The sequence below is a fragment of the Sphaeramia orbicularis genome, chromosome 21 (assembly GCF_902148855.1).
Source record: "Sphaeramia orbicularis chromosome 21, fSphaOr1.1, whole genome shotgun sequence".
Taxonomy (NCBI): Eukaryota; Metazoa; Chordata; class Actinopteri; order Kurtiformes; family Apogonidae; genus Sphaeramia; species Sphaeramia orbicularis.
In genome coordinates, this window is record NC_043977.1 from 50046502 (window position 1) to 50064101 (window position 17600).

Here is a 17600-nt window from a genome sequence, read left to right on the forward strand (position 1 = left end):
TATTCTTTGTGAGACATTACTTAATGCAGCTAAGTTACCCTAACATGCTAGTGTTATAATAAGGTACTGCTGCATTTCAACAGGTCTTGTTAGTGTAATTTCTTCACCACTACAGTGGGGGAGTCTCTCTTTTTTCATCCAGACACTCAATAAGTCTGACTTGATAGGTGAATGGGGAGTTCACTCCTGCTAAACAAAGCCCCCATGACAGCCATCAAAGTCTTCTATTCATAGTTTGAAATTGACATCCTTATATTGATGCCCACCAGTTATTTTATGAGCTTCATTCAACTGGATGTCATTTGACCCACTAAATGACAAGGAGAATGGAACCTGGGTTGTGTCTGTACACAATCCCATCCAAGAAAGAAAGCCAAGACATAAAACCATGCATTCATGTTCCTCCTCATTCTGCCACACAAGTGCATACAACTCTACAGCAGCAACTTCCTCCATAACAGTTCAGGCTAAACTTGTGAGTCTAAGGATCTACTAGACAGAGTTTTTGATCTCAGGGACTGTCATACTTATACAGATATTCCAGACTTGAATTATCACCAAATTAGGGCAGTCAAAATTAATGCATTAACATGGATTAATCCATCATGATTAATCTGATTCAAAATTTTAACGCAAGTAACCCATCTGCAGTGCAGAATGAGTGTGAACATCTCTGGCAATGCAATTTGGGCAGTTTGTCCAAGTAGAGCTACTGTCACGCATGCGCAAATGGCAGTTGATCTGGTAGTGACAGGCAGCTGAACCAACCGATAAAGATTACGCTAAACAGCACATTGGCCCTCTGGATGGGAAATTCAAGTACAAAAAATCCCAAGGTGGAACAGTTTTCTCAACTTGTTTTGATTTGCCTCAAATTTGAGTCAATTGTCAATCTCCCAGGTCTACACCCATTCATCAGAAGACATAAAATTTGGTGCTAGAGCGCCACCTGCTGAACAACGGACATACTTTTACTGGACGTGCCCGTGGCGAGGGCCTTTCAATGCCGCTTGCGGCTTTAATTTCAAGTTGTTTTGTTGAAACTGTTGAAGGTGTTTCATAAACACATTCAATGTATATTCCCTTCTTTCTTGAGTCTGTTTGCTCATGCAAAATGAAACACAATTAAAATAGATTAAAAATGAAAGATATTTAATCATGATTAATTGAAATTAATGCACAGCAACCCTGTGATTATTCTGATCAAGAATTTTAATCATTTGACAGCACTACACCAAATACAAATTTGTCATTCTATATAAATGAATAAACCTGTTGCAAATCCTTTACCTGAGCTCTTTTTTTTTCATTTTAGTTTCCTGATCTAAATATTCATGTCCAGTGTTGGAGAAGGTTAGTTTGATGTTTTGTCCAAATGACTGAAAAAATATTAATTAGTTATTATTAGTTATATGTATTATTAATGGAACATGTTAATGAAAAAAATAATCATTATAATATATATGGAGTATGGAGACCACAATGACCCATAGTGGCCTATAACTAGAGACGTTTTTGAATGGCAGTTAGTTGGAACTTTTTTTTTTAGCATTAGCATCTAAGTAGTAGCTGTCAATAGTAATAAGCTTTAAGATATTACCGCATTAGTTTAAATTTCAAGCCACAGTTATGTCCCAGAATATGTCACACATCACAAGACAACAGCACAGTGAACGAGCACAAAGAAATACTAGATAAGATAACTCATGTAAAAATGGAACTGGAAGGTGAAAACCATGTAATTATATACGAAATTTCATAAAGTCATTCCTTTCAATCTTACACCACACCAGTATCATCACTATATGACAAATATTGATGTAGCATTAAAATATACCAGTTTATCTTGGACTCCAGATGCAACAGCTGAAGTGAATTCAGCATGTATTTACTATTTGCACAAAGCCTAATCAGGAGGGAGCAGGGACACTATATGGATGCATCCATATATATATGAATGGGTTCATCCTGACTGGATGAGCCTGTGCATGCAAACTTTCAGAGGATGGATCTGTGATGAGCAGTCAAGCCTTCAGGTTTCCTATTATAGAGCAAACTCTAGGTGAAAGGGACTGTCTTAGCCCTGATTTAAACTTTAACCCCCACCCCCCACCCCCACCACCACCACCACCACCACCACCACAAAAAAGGAATGCAGAAAAAAAAAAATAAAAAGAACAAATGAATACAAATAGATATGGAGGGAAAAGCAGGACTGGACATCCAGCATGTTTGACTGCTTATGGCATATTCATCATATTTATGACTTACACATATTTGTCATATTTGGTCTTCACTTCTGTCTGCAAACTGTAAAATGGTAAGCACAGATAAATCCTTAAGGCTTTTAAAAAGACACAGCTAACATTGATTGTTTTTTTATGTCCTTTCATGGCCAGAAGGGATTTTTTAAATAATTGCACTGACTATAAGAAATTATGGACAGACAAAAAACAGAAAAGAGAAAATTCTGACCTATTACAGATTCCTGGTTGGGGCTTTTCACTGCAGACCCATTTTCACTGTCAGCTCTCCGGTTCATCATCTGCATTTTTATGTTTTGAAGAAAGACAAAATTACAATCAATCAGTTACTATCTTAATGCCTTATAATGATATGGCACTGGATTAACACGTGGTGGCTCAAATTGTCAATCATGAATCTATAAGCATTCCGCCTCAAAGACCTTTAAACAAGATGTGCATCTTTGCATTTGTTTAAATATTAACAAGCTACAATATACGTGCCAGGGAATTAACAGACCCCAATGGTAAAGTAATGGACACAATTATAAATGTACAAATTTTTAAAACAGTGTTTTAATGATGAATGAAATGATGAAACTGTGTGTAAGAGGTTTTGATGGACAGTTGGTACAATTTGCCTGAAGCCAATCTTATTTGTTAAGTTGTGTTTCTTAGTTTTTTCTCTGAGGCACATCTTGGTTGTTTTTGGTTTTTTGGGGGAGATTTTATTTTCCTGGAGCAATATTTCTAAATATGTACTTTTGTCCTTATCCTATAAATGTTTTAAAAGTGGGACACTTAAAATTCCTTGAAATACATAAAATTCAGCACCATTAAAAAGCTTGAGGTTTCACGTTGGGTTAAGCCTCGGTTTACCTTTGGGTCCCCGATGATGTCAGTATGTCCTTGTATCTCATTCAGGGACATTCCTGGGCAGGGCATTGAGATGCATGCCCTCACCGCATCATGAGACTCTCTTCTCCCCACAGAGCTGAAAGAAAGCAGTTTGTCAACAAACCACTACATGCTGAGATTCTCTGTTATTGACTCGACATGCCCAGGGAGCTTAGGCTGATAAATTACCCTATATCTCTAGAAACCTGGCTGCAATCTTTATAAAATGTGTCTCAGCTCTTCTCAGGGCTAAGGAGACTGATAAATGTGTCTTAGATCACTTGACAAATATGACCATCAGAGGCAATTCAAGACTTAATTATATTGGCGTGAGTAATAAGAACCAGTTTGGTGGATTTAAGGGCTAGCTGGTGTTCAGATCAAATGAATTTAACTAGGTAGTGAAAAGAAATTTAAAAGGTAAAATGAAACCTACATTCTTTACACAGATATTACAAAGAACACAACAAACCACAATAGATTATGGTAGAAAAGTCAAATGCCTGTGCCTTTACATTCTAATATCTTACCAGTCTTTTCCATCACTTTTTCTTCGGTCTCTCTTTTTGTCAGACTTGGTCTGCTTTCCTCCCAGAAGAGATGTAATCTTTTGCTCCCTTTTTTCTTCTTTTGCTTTAGGAGGATCTGTCTTTTTGCCACTTGGAGCTGGAAGCTTACTCTTACGAAAACCAAACCAATTTGCCAAGGTTGAGCCAGATTTTTGTTTCACTTCAACGGTTCTCTCCTGTTCCTGAGACTTATGTAAATTTTCCTCAATGCCAAGCATAACTTTCTCTTCAATTGTTGTAATGGTGCTTTGTCTTTCTGGTTCCTCAGACACTGGCTCACCAAAGGCGCTTGAAAACTGCTGCTCAATCTGGAGGCGTCTGGCCTGTTCTCGCTGTAGTTTAAGACTTTGAAGTCTTTCACTGGAGGACCCCAAGTGAGCAGGAACTGCCAAACCTTCTTCAATCAAGAAGTTGTTCAAGAGGGATCGATTCATTGGACAATGATAGCTATTGGAGCAGCTCATACTTCCTGGAAGGACATCACCAAGAGAGTTCAAGGAGCTCCCTGAGTGTGTTTTAATCTGTGTTCGGACCTTTCCAGATCTGTTGAAGCTTGGTCTGTCCATGTAGCGCGCACCAAAACTCTGGCTTCGAGCCTTGGCTCCATTCATACCCATCACTGGTTTAAAGGGAGGTCTGGTTGACACAGAGACAGACCGTTTAAACAGCCAGCCTTCCTCATCAAATCCCCAGTCTAACATCACACCACTGTCTGCTGCAATAGGTTGAACTGTGGGATCAGAGTCAAGTGAGTTACAGCGGGTCTCAATCTTTCTTCGAGCTTTCTCCTGTGCCCCACATTCGTTCATTATCTGGGGATCACAAGTGAAAGTCTGAAACGTCTGGATACCTTTAGTCCCAGAGTTTGTATCATCTTTGCCCTGTCTTCCGAAAACTAGGAAAGTACCAGTTTCCTGACCAGCAATTGCCTCATGAGATTTAGCATTCACAGGAATAGCCATTTTCATTGCTCTTGAAGTGGAACTCTGAAGATTATGTGCAATTCCATGGTAGTACATATTAGAGTACGTCTGAGGCAATACTTCAGAAAGTTTTGGCTCACTAATGCTCTGTTGAGATCTTTGTAAGATGCTTTGACTTGGCAATATAGAACGAGCACCATTTTCATCATGGCATGACATAGTTCTGTCAGTAGATGTCAATGTTTGTTTTTCACGAACTTGTATAGATTGCATTCTGGATGAACTGGAATGGTAGACCTTTTCAAAGCCATCCTTCAGTGCCTTGATACCTTCAGCATCCATTTTTGGGCCTGGATGTTGATCTTTTCCTGCGTTGAATTGCTGGGGCTGTAAAACGGAAGAAGGCTGATTTGATTGTGGCTTAGTTGTGCTTGATGCTGTCTTTACACTTGTAGTGCTTTGGTGCTGGCCTGCAGATTTCTGAGCTTTGGGCAAGGACTCCCCACCAGATCTATGAAAAAGAGATGTTGTTCGACCAGGGGGAAGTGGTGGGGATGGCGATCTCGGTCCTGAACAGGTCACTTCTAAGTGTTGTTCTTGGCATTGTTGTTTTTGTGGGGAGCAGGATAAATTGTCATAGATACTCTCTTCCACAGAATCATTGCTTGATTGACACCTAGTAACTTGTACAGGTAGTTTTGTTGGGCTCTTCAAGCATTCACTGACACCTTGAGACTTAAAGTTCTTTGAATGTTTCACGGGGGAAGCAAGGGAAGAATGGTGCTGCACATTCTCAAGAGACTTGGAAGTTGTTGTTGCAGCAATGTCCTCATCTTTCTCAGTTTTTGGTAATGCTCCCTTGCTTGAACCAAGTGTTTTATTGGGATTTGTCCTTTTGCCAGGACCACTGTACTCAGGAGGGTTTGACTGTCCTTTGGACTTGTGACTCTTAATAAGCTTTTGGTGGAGAGGAGAATGTATGTGTTTCTGTTGTTCTTGTCCTGCATCGGCACTTTTGCTTCGCAGAATAAAAGCCTTTCTTGCAGAGTCACAAAGCTGAGGTTTCTGTGTCCTCAGTGGAGATGCTGAAATGGCATGGTCTGGGCTTTCACTGCCAGCTTGACTTGCCTGGTCTCTGCAGTGAGGAACCTCCATTGAGGAGCTACGTTGTCTGGCTTCATTCATGCAGCTCAGAGCTTTTGTAGCAGAATGCTGAATACATGAACTCACATCATTGGACCCTTGCTCCACTGACTTAACTGGAAGTCTGGCCTGCTGTCTTTTGACTTGATCAAATCTGGATTTCCGGTCAGAAGTCTTTTCCTGGTTATTATTTTTATCACTTAACTTCATACCAGATTGCTTGTGTTTTTCCAGTGACTCTTTGTTCTTTTCCTCCATACGTATTAGGCTATCTGTTGGGCTGACACCAGGTTTAACAGTGGGGCCCTCTAAAAACTTTAAATTATCTGTGACAGGTGATGGAAAAAGACCAGAATTCCCAGCAATTTGTGCAGGGTCTTCTTGAATTTTGCTGTCATCATCCTGAGGGAATTCCAATTTTTCCAAGCAAAGAGGTTCTTGGGTTGGCCGGTCACTGGATTCATTATTTGGTAATTTAGGTGATTCATCATCTGCATCATCAGAGTCTTGGGTAGCAATTCCTGTGCTAGCCTTGAATGGTTTGTTTACAGGTGTTACTTGCTTGGCTGCAGTCCCTTGAGGGCCAGACTTGACACCAAGTGAATATATGCCCTCATTAGAGGTCATACAATCTTTGCAATGTGGAACAGATGGAAGTGAGGATGCCTCTTTAGAGCTACACATCTGGAGACGCTTCAAGCCTTTCAGAATGTGACCCTCCTTCCATCCCAGGTCTGTCTGCTCAATGGGTGCTGAATGATTGCTGGATACTGATCCTGTACTCAGCCTTTTGTCCCGGCCTGCACCACACTGCGCATTAAAAAAAAAAAAGGCCTTGTCAATCCATACCGTCTATTATTGAATCTCATAAAGAAGCTTTTAGTATTTATAAATTTAGCAGATGATATAAATCTGCCAACAAGTGCTTAACTTTGTTAAATCTATTATCCTTTATATCAAAGAAAGATGAATGACACGCACCTGTTTTGAGAAGCCACGCCCCTCTGCCCATGTATGGGAGCCGGAGGAATGCTCACTACATGCACTGGATAAGGACAGTTCGCTGCCACTGCCGCTGCCACTGCTTCGTGGGCATGTTAGACTGAGTAGGCTGGGCCACCTACCGGCAGGACCACCTGCTTTGCCATTCCTTTGAATGTCCTGGAATATAAAGAGGAACACATCCAAATAACAGATATTAGATGGAGTAGCAATAAAGCCCATTTATGAATTACAATTTTTAATTTACTCATCACAACACTGCAGTGCATGATTAATGATGTGTTGGTTCACATCATTAATCACACATTAGTGGTGAAAATATAGAGATATATAGGGATAGCTAACCTCTATTACATTGGCCTCTGCATCTTAAGTCAAACATTTATTGCATTTTTGTTCATAATTCCTCCATGAAAAAATAAATGTTTTCCTTATGTTTTCCTGACACCGTCACCAGATCTATTTTTCCTGTCCTGTAACATATTTTATTAGATGCATTTATTTCCAGCTGTTTTTATTCACACTTTCAATTTGTGCATAACAAAACCGAAGAGAAAAACTCATAATAGTAAATTACTCAAAACTTCTCTCTTTCTCTGGAAATGTGTAAATCTGCTATCCCCTGGTCCCCTTGTGAAACAGTCAAAGACATTTAATCAATAATTCCAACTTTATTTGCAGAGCACCTTTCACATAGACTAATGCAGTTCTTTACAGATGATTGATGAGCTGACAATAAGAATGAACACAGTATAACAGAGAATAACAAATACTATAAAAATAAATATAGAACTAAACTAAATATGACATATTCAATAAACCTGCAGAAAATAGTATTAATCAGTAAACCAAAAATAATGTCAATTATAGTTTTCATCTACATTTTTAAAAACAGTTTGTTTCATTTAGGGTTGCAACAAACCATTGTCATTGTCCATTAATTTGTCAGTTCCTTGATTTATCAATTAATTGTTTGAACTATAAAATGTCATAAAATGGGAGTGTTTCCAAAGTCCAAAGTTGGGTTGTCCTGTTTGTTACAATCCAAAGACATTCAGTTTATTGTAACAGAGGAAGAACAAACTGAAAATATTTACTCGTAGGAGTCAGAGATGTATACCTACAAATTTGCTCAAACTGATCATCAGTTATCAAAATGACCTCAATAGAAGACTACAAATTGATTGATTATTCATTGCGGCTGAATCCACATAAAATTCAAAGTTGTAGTTAGTAGTCTATAAAAACCATCAGATTAAGTGTCATGGCTTTTCTGAAGACCACTGCTGACTAAAAGTGTTAAAGTTGCTGCCATATCTGGATTAGGGTTGAATTCAAGAATCTGTTCATTCAGTTTTAAGATGGTTATTTCAGTACTGACAAAAGCAGGAATACTGATTAACATTCACACCAGATAGCTTATTGTTTTTACGTCCATCTTATTCCTGACTTTATTATTCCACAGAGTCTCTTGGCAGTCTGAATGATAGATCTAAAAACTATGAGCATGGCCTGTGGCTCTCCATTCATCTCTGTCACAAATCTCAATGAATCAATATCCTGGACACACAGCTGTCTCTTTGCAACCTAAGGCTAATTGAAAAATGAAATGACATTTTCCACTCTGCAAGTTAGGTGGCTCTGGTTTTAAAACACAATACGTTTTCCTGGTTGTGGTTTACAGGTAGGAGATATTTCACGTATCTGGAAGTGAGTGAACAAGGTGTTTTGAAGAGATGCGTCATATTTCAAACCAGTGATAGGGACGAGACCACCTATGTCGAGACAGAGTCTTTGAAGGGTCAAGATCGAGTCGAGACCGTTGGTTTTCAAATGCAGTCGAGACTGAGTCAAGACCAAGTCTTTGAAGGGTCGAGATTGAGTCGAGACCGAGACTGTTGGTTTTCAAATACAGTCTAGACCAAGTAGTCTTTGAGGAAGCGAGACCGAGTCGAGGCTGAGTCTTTCAGGAGTTGAGACCGAGTGGAGGCCAAGACCATAAAAATAAGTCAGTTTTAATGTCACCCAGTTAATAATCAACAGTTAGGCCTACAGACTAAGCTAGACTGTTAAATGGAGCAGTCTGGCACACTCTTGTCTACTTAACCTCTTCATATGGACTTTTTACTGTCATTAAAAAAATCCCTATCCCTGTTTTGTGATTAAGAAAGGCAAATTTTATGACTGCAGATGGGTTGCTCATCTTGTTTCTGCTCCAGGCCCGGACTGGCTAATCGGGAGGACCGGGACAATTCCCGGTGGGCCGGTATAATATTTGGGCTGCGAGGGCCGGAGTTCACTTTAAATATGTATTTAATATTTTATTTTATTTATTTATTTTTTGGGGGCCGGTGTTCAGTCATAGCACTGAGTTGACCACGTAATCTGCAGCTGCTGTTCCTGGGCCACACCCCATCTACTTGTAAACTGTTTGTTTTCTTCCTGTTTTTTTTGCGGACACACCGTGACCTGGCGTAACATGTCCTTGCACACGGTTAGTAGCTCTATACTGTAGCTGTGGAGCATATACGATCTGTGCTCTGTAGGCTATGTCGATGCTCAGCTGTGTTTGCTGTTTGAGACATGGATAATAGAAAGAGCAAAGGTGGTGTGGAGAAGGCAAGAATTAAAAAGAGGAAAGCTCTGGAAGCAAACGCAGCCAAATGTGCCAAAATCTGCAACTTTTTCACAAAAACGACCTCCCGGTTGGAAACAACTAATGAGGACGATGAACCGGGTAAACCACCTCTCAAGTTAGTTAATTATCGAGTCAGTGAATTATGTGGCATTGTGACGTGGAACATAACGTTATGTCATTTAAATAATAGTATGATGCGACGACACGTAAGTGGGAAACTTTGTCTTGTAGCTCCTCAGAGTCAGAAAGCAGATCCAGCAGCAGACAGCAGCCATGAGCCCACAAGTCCAGAGTGGGCAGGTAGGACTGCTCATAGAGGGAAGATTATTAGAATAAATAGACTACAATGAAGAGTATGGTGTAGGCCTGTTCAATATGAAAGGTGCTCTGAGATGCTCCAGGATTCAGCACTACATGAATGAAACTGACACCAAGGCTTTGAAAATAGAAGATTTGTGCTGAGAATTCTGAGCATTTTTAAAATGTGTTTTAGTGTCAGAAGCAGAACCAGGAGCCAGTAGTGATGAGGGGATTGTTCCTGTCAGGATGGAAGGAAAAGGTGAGCTGTTGGAACAGACTGTGTGAACAAGCAGTAGTTCCAGTAAAACCACTTTCTAGACCCAAACGATAATACTGGCCTATTTTATTTTTTATTATCAAAAGTGAGACAGTAAATACACAAAGCCCACAACTGAAAGGCAATAGCATAAAGTAATATTAAATAAGCCTGAATATTTAGCCAGTGTAAAGAATTGGTTAAGTAAGTCCAAATGTCTGTAGATATTATTTTTTATTGTGATACAGGTGCAGGCAAGTCTAGGGAAACTGGAGGAAGTGTGAAAGGGAGAACAGAGTCTACTGATGACAGAGGAGCAGCTCAGCAGCAGAACCCTGAACCACTAGGCACAAATGAGACAAATGAAGATGAGTCTGTTGTTGGCTTTGATTGCTTTGCTCACCCTCAGTCACAGGATACACATTTTTTTCTTATCATCCTTATCAAACCCCTAATATCACTATACCAAAAGTTTTCAATAGCATCGATGGAACAAACCGCAAGTTAGTTGTGATGGAAATCTTTTGTTGCAGAGGATACAAAAATAATAGTTATTAGAAAGTGCAGCAAACTTTATTTTTATTTTTTTTTTATTTTTAATATTTTTATACTTTCATTTCATTTCAAACATTTTAAAGGTTTGAAAAATGTTAACACTTATAAGAACAAAAATATAGATTCTGTTATTGTTGTGTTGTGAGGAATAATAATGTTGGAGATGTCAATGTGCACTCACTTTTGAAATAAATCCACATTGTGAAGCAACCTTTACTTGCGCTGAATTGGAAATATTTTAGAAAATACACTGAATTAGAAGGCTTTGCAGAACAGTGTGTAGACCTAACATGTAAGGTTATAATTGCATGATTTTAATAATAATCGGTCGTGATCTAAAGTGGGCCGGTCTGAGGTATGAAACTCCAGGGCTGAAAATGAGTCTCAGTCCGGCCCTGTTCTGCTCTGTGATCGCACTAGCAACTGAAGTGAAGTCACTGACACTTACTGAACACAGAATCTTCAAATAATGTCCATCAACATTCCATATGTTTTTTTATTTAAATTTATTTGTAATGATGGATAATTGGATTTTTTGTTAACATGAACATGAAAAAAAATCTGTTGGTCTCGAGGACTCATTCTGAAATTCTGAGTCTTTCTCCTCCCACTGTGGTCCGAGACCGAGTCAAGACAGAGCCCTTGAGGAGTAAAGTCCGACATGAGACCGAGAAAGCAGAAAATGGTTTTGAGACCGGACTGGAGTACTACAACACTATTTCAAACACAGCTACGCACTGACTAGTATTACATGATTTTCTTGTGTTATCCAGTCTACAAAATGACCCTAAATCAGTGCTTAAGTATCCCCTCACTCCTAAAATCCTTCCTTTTGCCTTTCTCTAGATGGAATCTTTTGATTTTGTATGCCAGTCCTCAAAGGGAAAACAGTTTTCTGATATTGCCAGAGCAAACACGTGCCTGTACAAAAGAATCATTGATTGAACTTGATCTCTTGATTGAACAGTTTAATAGTTTGTTGCAGACAAAATATATAACTCACAGAACATCAGATATCAAAGAACAGAGTGTTCTCCCTAAAATGTCTTTTGCTAATGGATAATGCTTGTATCAAAAGTTTAGAAAGTGATGACAGGAGTTGCTTTGAAAGGTCTTTTGAAAGCTTTGAAAGGACATTTGCTGAATTTTTTATCAAAAACATGTCACTTTGGAGTAGACTTCCCTGTTTCATTTGTGAAGGAGCAGTTTTCTCACACAGACCAAGCTTCCATCCCTCCATCTACACTTTGTTTACTAACTGGTCCAGTGCTTGATTTTTCAGTGTTTTCCATCCTTAAGGGTCTTAATAAAATCCACTGAAATGTTGTTTTTTTTTTTCTCATTAAAATCCTTCACTCAAAGTTTTTCATCTTGTTCATTCATATTGATGTTTTCTCTCACATTGCAGAATAAGATATGTCTGCCACTGTCTGGAGGTTCTATATTCATGTAGTAGAAGTGGAAAGTTTTCACATAAAATTGACTAGTTTGAGTTTAAATGAAGTCATACTGTATCCCATTTAACAAGACAATTGTATTACATGTTCCCACATATATGAATGTCTATTTTCAAAGGTTCAAAACACCTTTCTGATTGTTCATTATTCCATGTCTGCATATTGATGGTTTTCAGTCCTGTTCCCAAAGGATTGTTTCAGTGTCTGTTGCATTAACTACAATGAGCTGCTTCTGAAATTCCAGTAAATAATGCCAGGCTGTCAGGATGGTTCTGGTGGTCTTGGAAGATTGCCAGAGGTCTGTGACTGCATATCTGCAATATCAAAAATTTTCTGAAAAATAAATAAATAAATAAATAAATCAAACTTTAAGTTTAAAGGCTTGTTTCAGGTCATCTGAAAAGAGGCTGTGTATATTTATGAGTGAGGATTAATCTCAAAGCCCCAGACATGATTTATAATTGAAAAATGAAATTTAAAAAAAATCCTGAATATTTTGCAATTAGTCAATAATGATCTCTGCAACTTGTACATGTGTTGTGGAAACCCGTGCCTCAAAAAATGAATCAGGATCATACAAGTTGGAGAGCTCACTTCAGATTTAAAGTTGGGCTTTCAGTGTCACAAAGGTGGTTTATGTTTTACCATAGTAAACTGTCACTGTAACTTGCTGAATATGACATCGGCTCCAGAAGAGCTTATGTTCAAGATAGTGGATTCAGATGTATAAAACCAATACCTATGTCTGTCCATGTCCATGTCCATGTCCATGTCTGAGCTAACAGTAGCTACTGTTGCTGCTGAAGAGGAGCAGCAGGGGTACAATAAAGACCTCAAGAGCAAAGTGTGAGGACTTTAATGGAAAAACTGACCTGAGTCCCTACATAGAAATCAGTCTACAGGCTGTTATCTTGGATAGAATGCAACCAAGGCTGTCATTAGCTTAGAAAATGATAATTACAAATAACTGGCTCTGACTCAAAACAAATCCCAACACAAACTCCACATAAACACATGAGCATGTGAAAATCTGAACCTTTAAAGCACCAATGCCTTGCACTTGCTGGCAAAATAAAACTGGTCAGAAAGGCTTTTTGACATTTTGATTACTGTTTTTGCATTCGCTCTTTACTTGCTCTTTGGCTATTTAACTGCTTCAAGTTCCATAACAAGGCTAGTACAGTATTACACACCATAAGAATACATCTAAGTGGAGCATTTAGATACACTTAGCAAGTTGAACCTGCTTTGTGATGCAGGCCTTTTAGATTAAGTTTATTACACACACAATGAAAACTCAAAATCTGAAATTACACACTTTATTTTGAATTCAACTTAGAAATATTTACACCTTCAAGGATTCTGAGCTTTAGAAAAGTAAAGGACATTTTATGGCAAAACCACATCAAGCACAAACTATCATTTCAAACAGATATTTTATTTACATTTATACTTCTGTGTAAATCCTTGTTATAAGGGGAATTTAGAAAAATGCTCTCATTCCATTGTCTGATCAATAATATAGATGTTTAGTTTACAAAATGAACAAAATATACTCAAACATCTGTGGAAAATGTCAGCAACATGTAAAAACCTACACTAAAAAAGAAATGAGGGACAAAGGAAAGGTATGCTATTTTAATGAGGAAATACAGAATTTGAAGGAATTAAGACATATTAAATATACTAAATTGGCCACTTGTTTATAGGTGAAATGTTGATTCTTGGTGGAGTTTCAGGCCTGCGCTTTGTTGCTGCAGGCACAATTAACTGACATGCTTACGAGAGCTGCTTGCATCAGTGCCGTTTCCAATCAGAAGGACCCAAAGGTGCCAAGTGTTATGACCCCATTTAAAGCAGCATTGATTGTCTGCAAGGCTGCTATGGACAGCTTCCTCTCAAAGTCGTTAGTGTCATCTCTTAGCAATAATTAATGTGAATAGGAAATAATTGCATGAGGGAGCTGGGGACGAGAGTGATTCGGTCCATTCATTGATATTCACCTATTATTTGATTATCCACGCTGGCCTTTATTTCTTGAGCATTGTGGGGGAAGACCACATTTAACCAAGTTGGTGTGGATTAATCTTGGAACTAATTACAGGCTGCATGTTGAGGGGTAGCTCAGATTTGATACAAGTGATAAAGTTTAACAAAACCCTAAATCAGAGAGGAGCACTGTGCTTGAAGTCAAGGGTAAATCCAAGGCCTGTAGGAGGGTTTTTCCTGGCTCATATCTTTCACATTTTTTCATTTGGTTGTAATGAGTTTTCATAAAACTGCCTGTAAGTCAGGTGGTACTCACCAAAATAAAAATAAATATTGTACGTGTATTTATGCAGACCACAGATACAGTGTAAAATCTCAACATAAATTGTCAATACTTTTTGTCTTTTTTCAATATGCAAGTAGAGGTTGAGGTGTATGACTTCAATTGAGTTCATTCTCACTCCCAAATCACCACATTCTATTGATTCATTAGAGGCTTTAGCCATGTGGGCATCTCCCATAACATCATATTTAACCCACAGGTACAAGATACAAGTCAATGTGTGTCCTTAGGCATAAAAAACTAATGACAGGCTAGGTAACATTGTTTAGTCACAAATCCTTTTGTATGACGTGATTGGGGTGGTTATAATGGAACACCAGATTATTATATTTTTTTTTTAGATATACACAGTGTTTATGCTTGTCTTATTTTTGCTCTTCCCCTGACCCTGTTTTCATAACCTAACCAGCTACAGCTATGGAATATCATAGACATGTTTTGAACAACCCTGCAACCTTACAGCACACTAGCCAAGCATCAGTATGTGACAAGTTGGGAATGAAAATGTGTAGTTAAATTAAATTATGAAAAGACTGCCTTTTTTAATATTTAATATTAGACATTTGTGAATGCTCACATGCTTATATGAGTTTGTGTTGTACTCTTTGTTATGCTATGTTATGCTTTGTTGGCAATAGCTGACTGATTACTTAGGTAACAAAAAAGTTAGTGTTTCACACTGTTGCTGCTGTACAGGAGCAGAGGAGAAGCAATGGAGAACTTGGGAGGGAGTGTAGGGACTTCTGAGGGAAAAACAAATCAAGTCTTCTACCTAGAAATTAATGTTCAGAAAGTTATTACAGACATACTGTAAGTTTTAGATTATAAATGGAGTTAACTAATGCCAATTAACCACTCATTCCCTTCACAAAATACACAGCAGCACAAACATGACTTAATAACAATGGGGGATTTACTTACCCCCCCATTTGAACATGTAAAATGTTGAAAACAGTATAAGCACTTTTGGATGCGAATTACGATCTCACACACCGCAGCCCACAGTGTTACTTACTGAACTATCCGTCCACATGCACCTCGAAGTGCAAATTTATGTTTATGTCTATTTATCCCTACCTGTTGTATTGGAGGGAGGGTCTACTGCACACACACCATTTATTACAAGAATCTATATGGTGAAGGGAGTTAAATCTAAACTACACTAAAGTCTAATCATGAAGACACAACTGTCTATTCAAGCAGCATTTGGATCTGCATGAAAAACAAACAGGCAGCCACAGAAGGTATGGAATGTATTATTATACATTATATATTATATTATGGGAACTATAGAACTGCATGGGCTGAATATTAAATATGTTTGGACACAGCCAGTGACTGAGTGAATGACACAAAGTTGTCAAACACAGGCCTATACCTCTACTGTATCCTGTTGTTTCTAATTTTAAATTATTTGGAATTCAATGGAATTAAATGCCATAACTGAGGACAACCTTATTAAAGCCAACTCTTTGCTTACAGAGCGAGTAAGAACAGAAAGTGAAAAATCTGGCCCGTACCTAAATGTTAGCAGCACAAAGTGATAATCATCCAGCAAGAAGAAAACCCAATTCTTCATGCAGGAAATGAAACAATTGAAGTTGTAGATCAGTTTGACTTCCTTGGATCTATGAGATCAAACCAAGGCAGATGCTTAATGTGGGCAATGCGCAAGCTATGGAAGGATAGAGGCATCACCAGAGCTACAAAGATCAGGCTAGTTTCCACTTTGATCTTTCCAATTGCAACATAGCATGTGAATCATGGGTGATCAATGCTGCTGATCCGAGAAGGGTTGAGGCATTCGAGATGTGGTGCTGGAGAAAGCTTTTGGGTATTCTATGGACTGCCAAAAGCATAGATGGGAGCATTCAGCATGAGATTGGGGACAGAGATCAATACTTCAGTACTGTGATGAGGCACAAACTTCAATATTTTAGTCACATTGCCAGACTGGAAGATGAAAATCTAGAGAAGTATATTATGTTTGGAAAAGTTGAGGGAAAGAGAAAAAGAGGAAGGCAAAGACTGAGGTGAGCAGATGACCTTCATCAAGGAGGTCACAAATATCATGAGTAGAATGATGACAACGATGTTGCCGATGACTTTGCTTTAGTTCCAACAGTGATCACATTAGTGAGGTTCAACTTTTTTATGTTTTGCCTTTGGTAAAACAAACTAACAGACAAACAAACTAACATGTTTGCTTGGGCTTCATTAATCACTTTTAACAGATGACTATCACCAAACCTTTAATTTGTCAACTGCCTGTATGTCCAATCAGTTTTATTTGTAGTTTTCTTTGTAATAATGACATTGATTGACGTTGAACTGTTAGTAGTAGTTGTAGTCGTATTTAGGGAGAATTTGGTTCCTGTAACTGTGAGAAATATCTGATGTCTCTCATGTGGAATGGCAAAGGTTTTCTGACTCAGCTGTTTGTTGTTATGGTTCACAGGATATGACGTGAACATTAGTCTCATTCTTTCCTCCAGCAGCCTCTTGGTGCAGTTTTTTAATCACAAAAACCTTCTGGAAAGAATAAAACTCCTCTCCCTGGTTTGCTGCCAGCTCTTTCACCTTTTCCTCATACCACGGTTTGCGTTATAGAGCTACTTACTGAGGGTGGATGCAATCATAGGTGTGCATTTGTTTTCTGTCATTTTTCATTATGGGAAACTGATTTCCAACTGTATGAAGCACCAACTTTTGGTATGAAATGAACATGTAAGTGGACTACTGATCAGTATGAGCAAATTGTTTAAACAGCATTTATATAGGAAATATTTTGTCCAAGAGTATTTGATCCATTTAAGCCTTTGATGATCATTATGAGCAGTTTCCTCTTGTGTACATATGTATGAATATATAATGTATACAAGGCATCTCAAAAAATGTAACACTCCAGTTTTTTCAAGTATCAAGAGAACGGTAAGGTAGGAAATTAAGTAACATCCATGATTTAGACAATATTCATTTTAGGTGCCACCTTTAAAAATTCCGGTCAATCACGGGGAGGGGTTGAAATGTGAACTCTCTTCCCTTTTGAAACACAAAGAGTACACAAAGAGTCCTAAATCATTTTTTATTTACAGTTATTTATTTCCAGAGACTACAGTCTCTGGTTCGAGGATCTGTTATCTCTACGAGTTCCAAAAGTCAGAGCAGAACTGGGAAAGAAAGCTTTAAAATGTTCTGGTTCCACTGCCTGGAAAAACTTCCAGGGAGAGATGAAACTGAAAGGACTGCTCTTTTTTAATACATTCAAAGTCATTTTAAATGAAT

General features: G+C 38.3%; 1 protein-coding gene across 6 annotated transcripts in view; it reads right to left on the bottom strand.

The window, feature by feature from the left end:
• Positions 1-17600, bottom strand: part of LOC115411794 (nck-associated protein 5-like) — a 109471-nt gene that overhangs the window by 22947 nt on the left and 68924 nt on the right. For 4 of the 6 annotated variants that reach the window (XM_030123985.1, XM_030123984.1, XM_030123987.1 and 1 more), the window contains 4 exons: positions 6757-6936; positions 3671-6585; positions 3123-3237; positions 2476-2545 (listed from right to left, as the gene is read on the bottom strand). In XM_030123985.1, coding sequence (XP_029979845.1) covers positions 2476-2545; positions 3123-3237; positions 3671-6585; positions 6757-6936 — 3280 coding nt within the window. Of the gene's footprint in view, positions 1-2271; positions 2311-2475; positions 2546-3122; positions 3238-3670; positions 6586-6756; positions 6937-17600 lie in introns of all 6 variants that reach the window. The other 2 variants (XR_003934265.1, XM_030123989.1) reach the window with 1 other exon arrangement.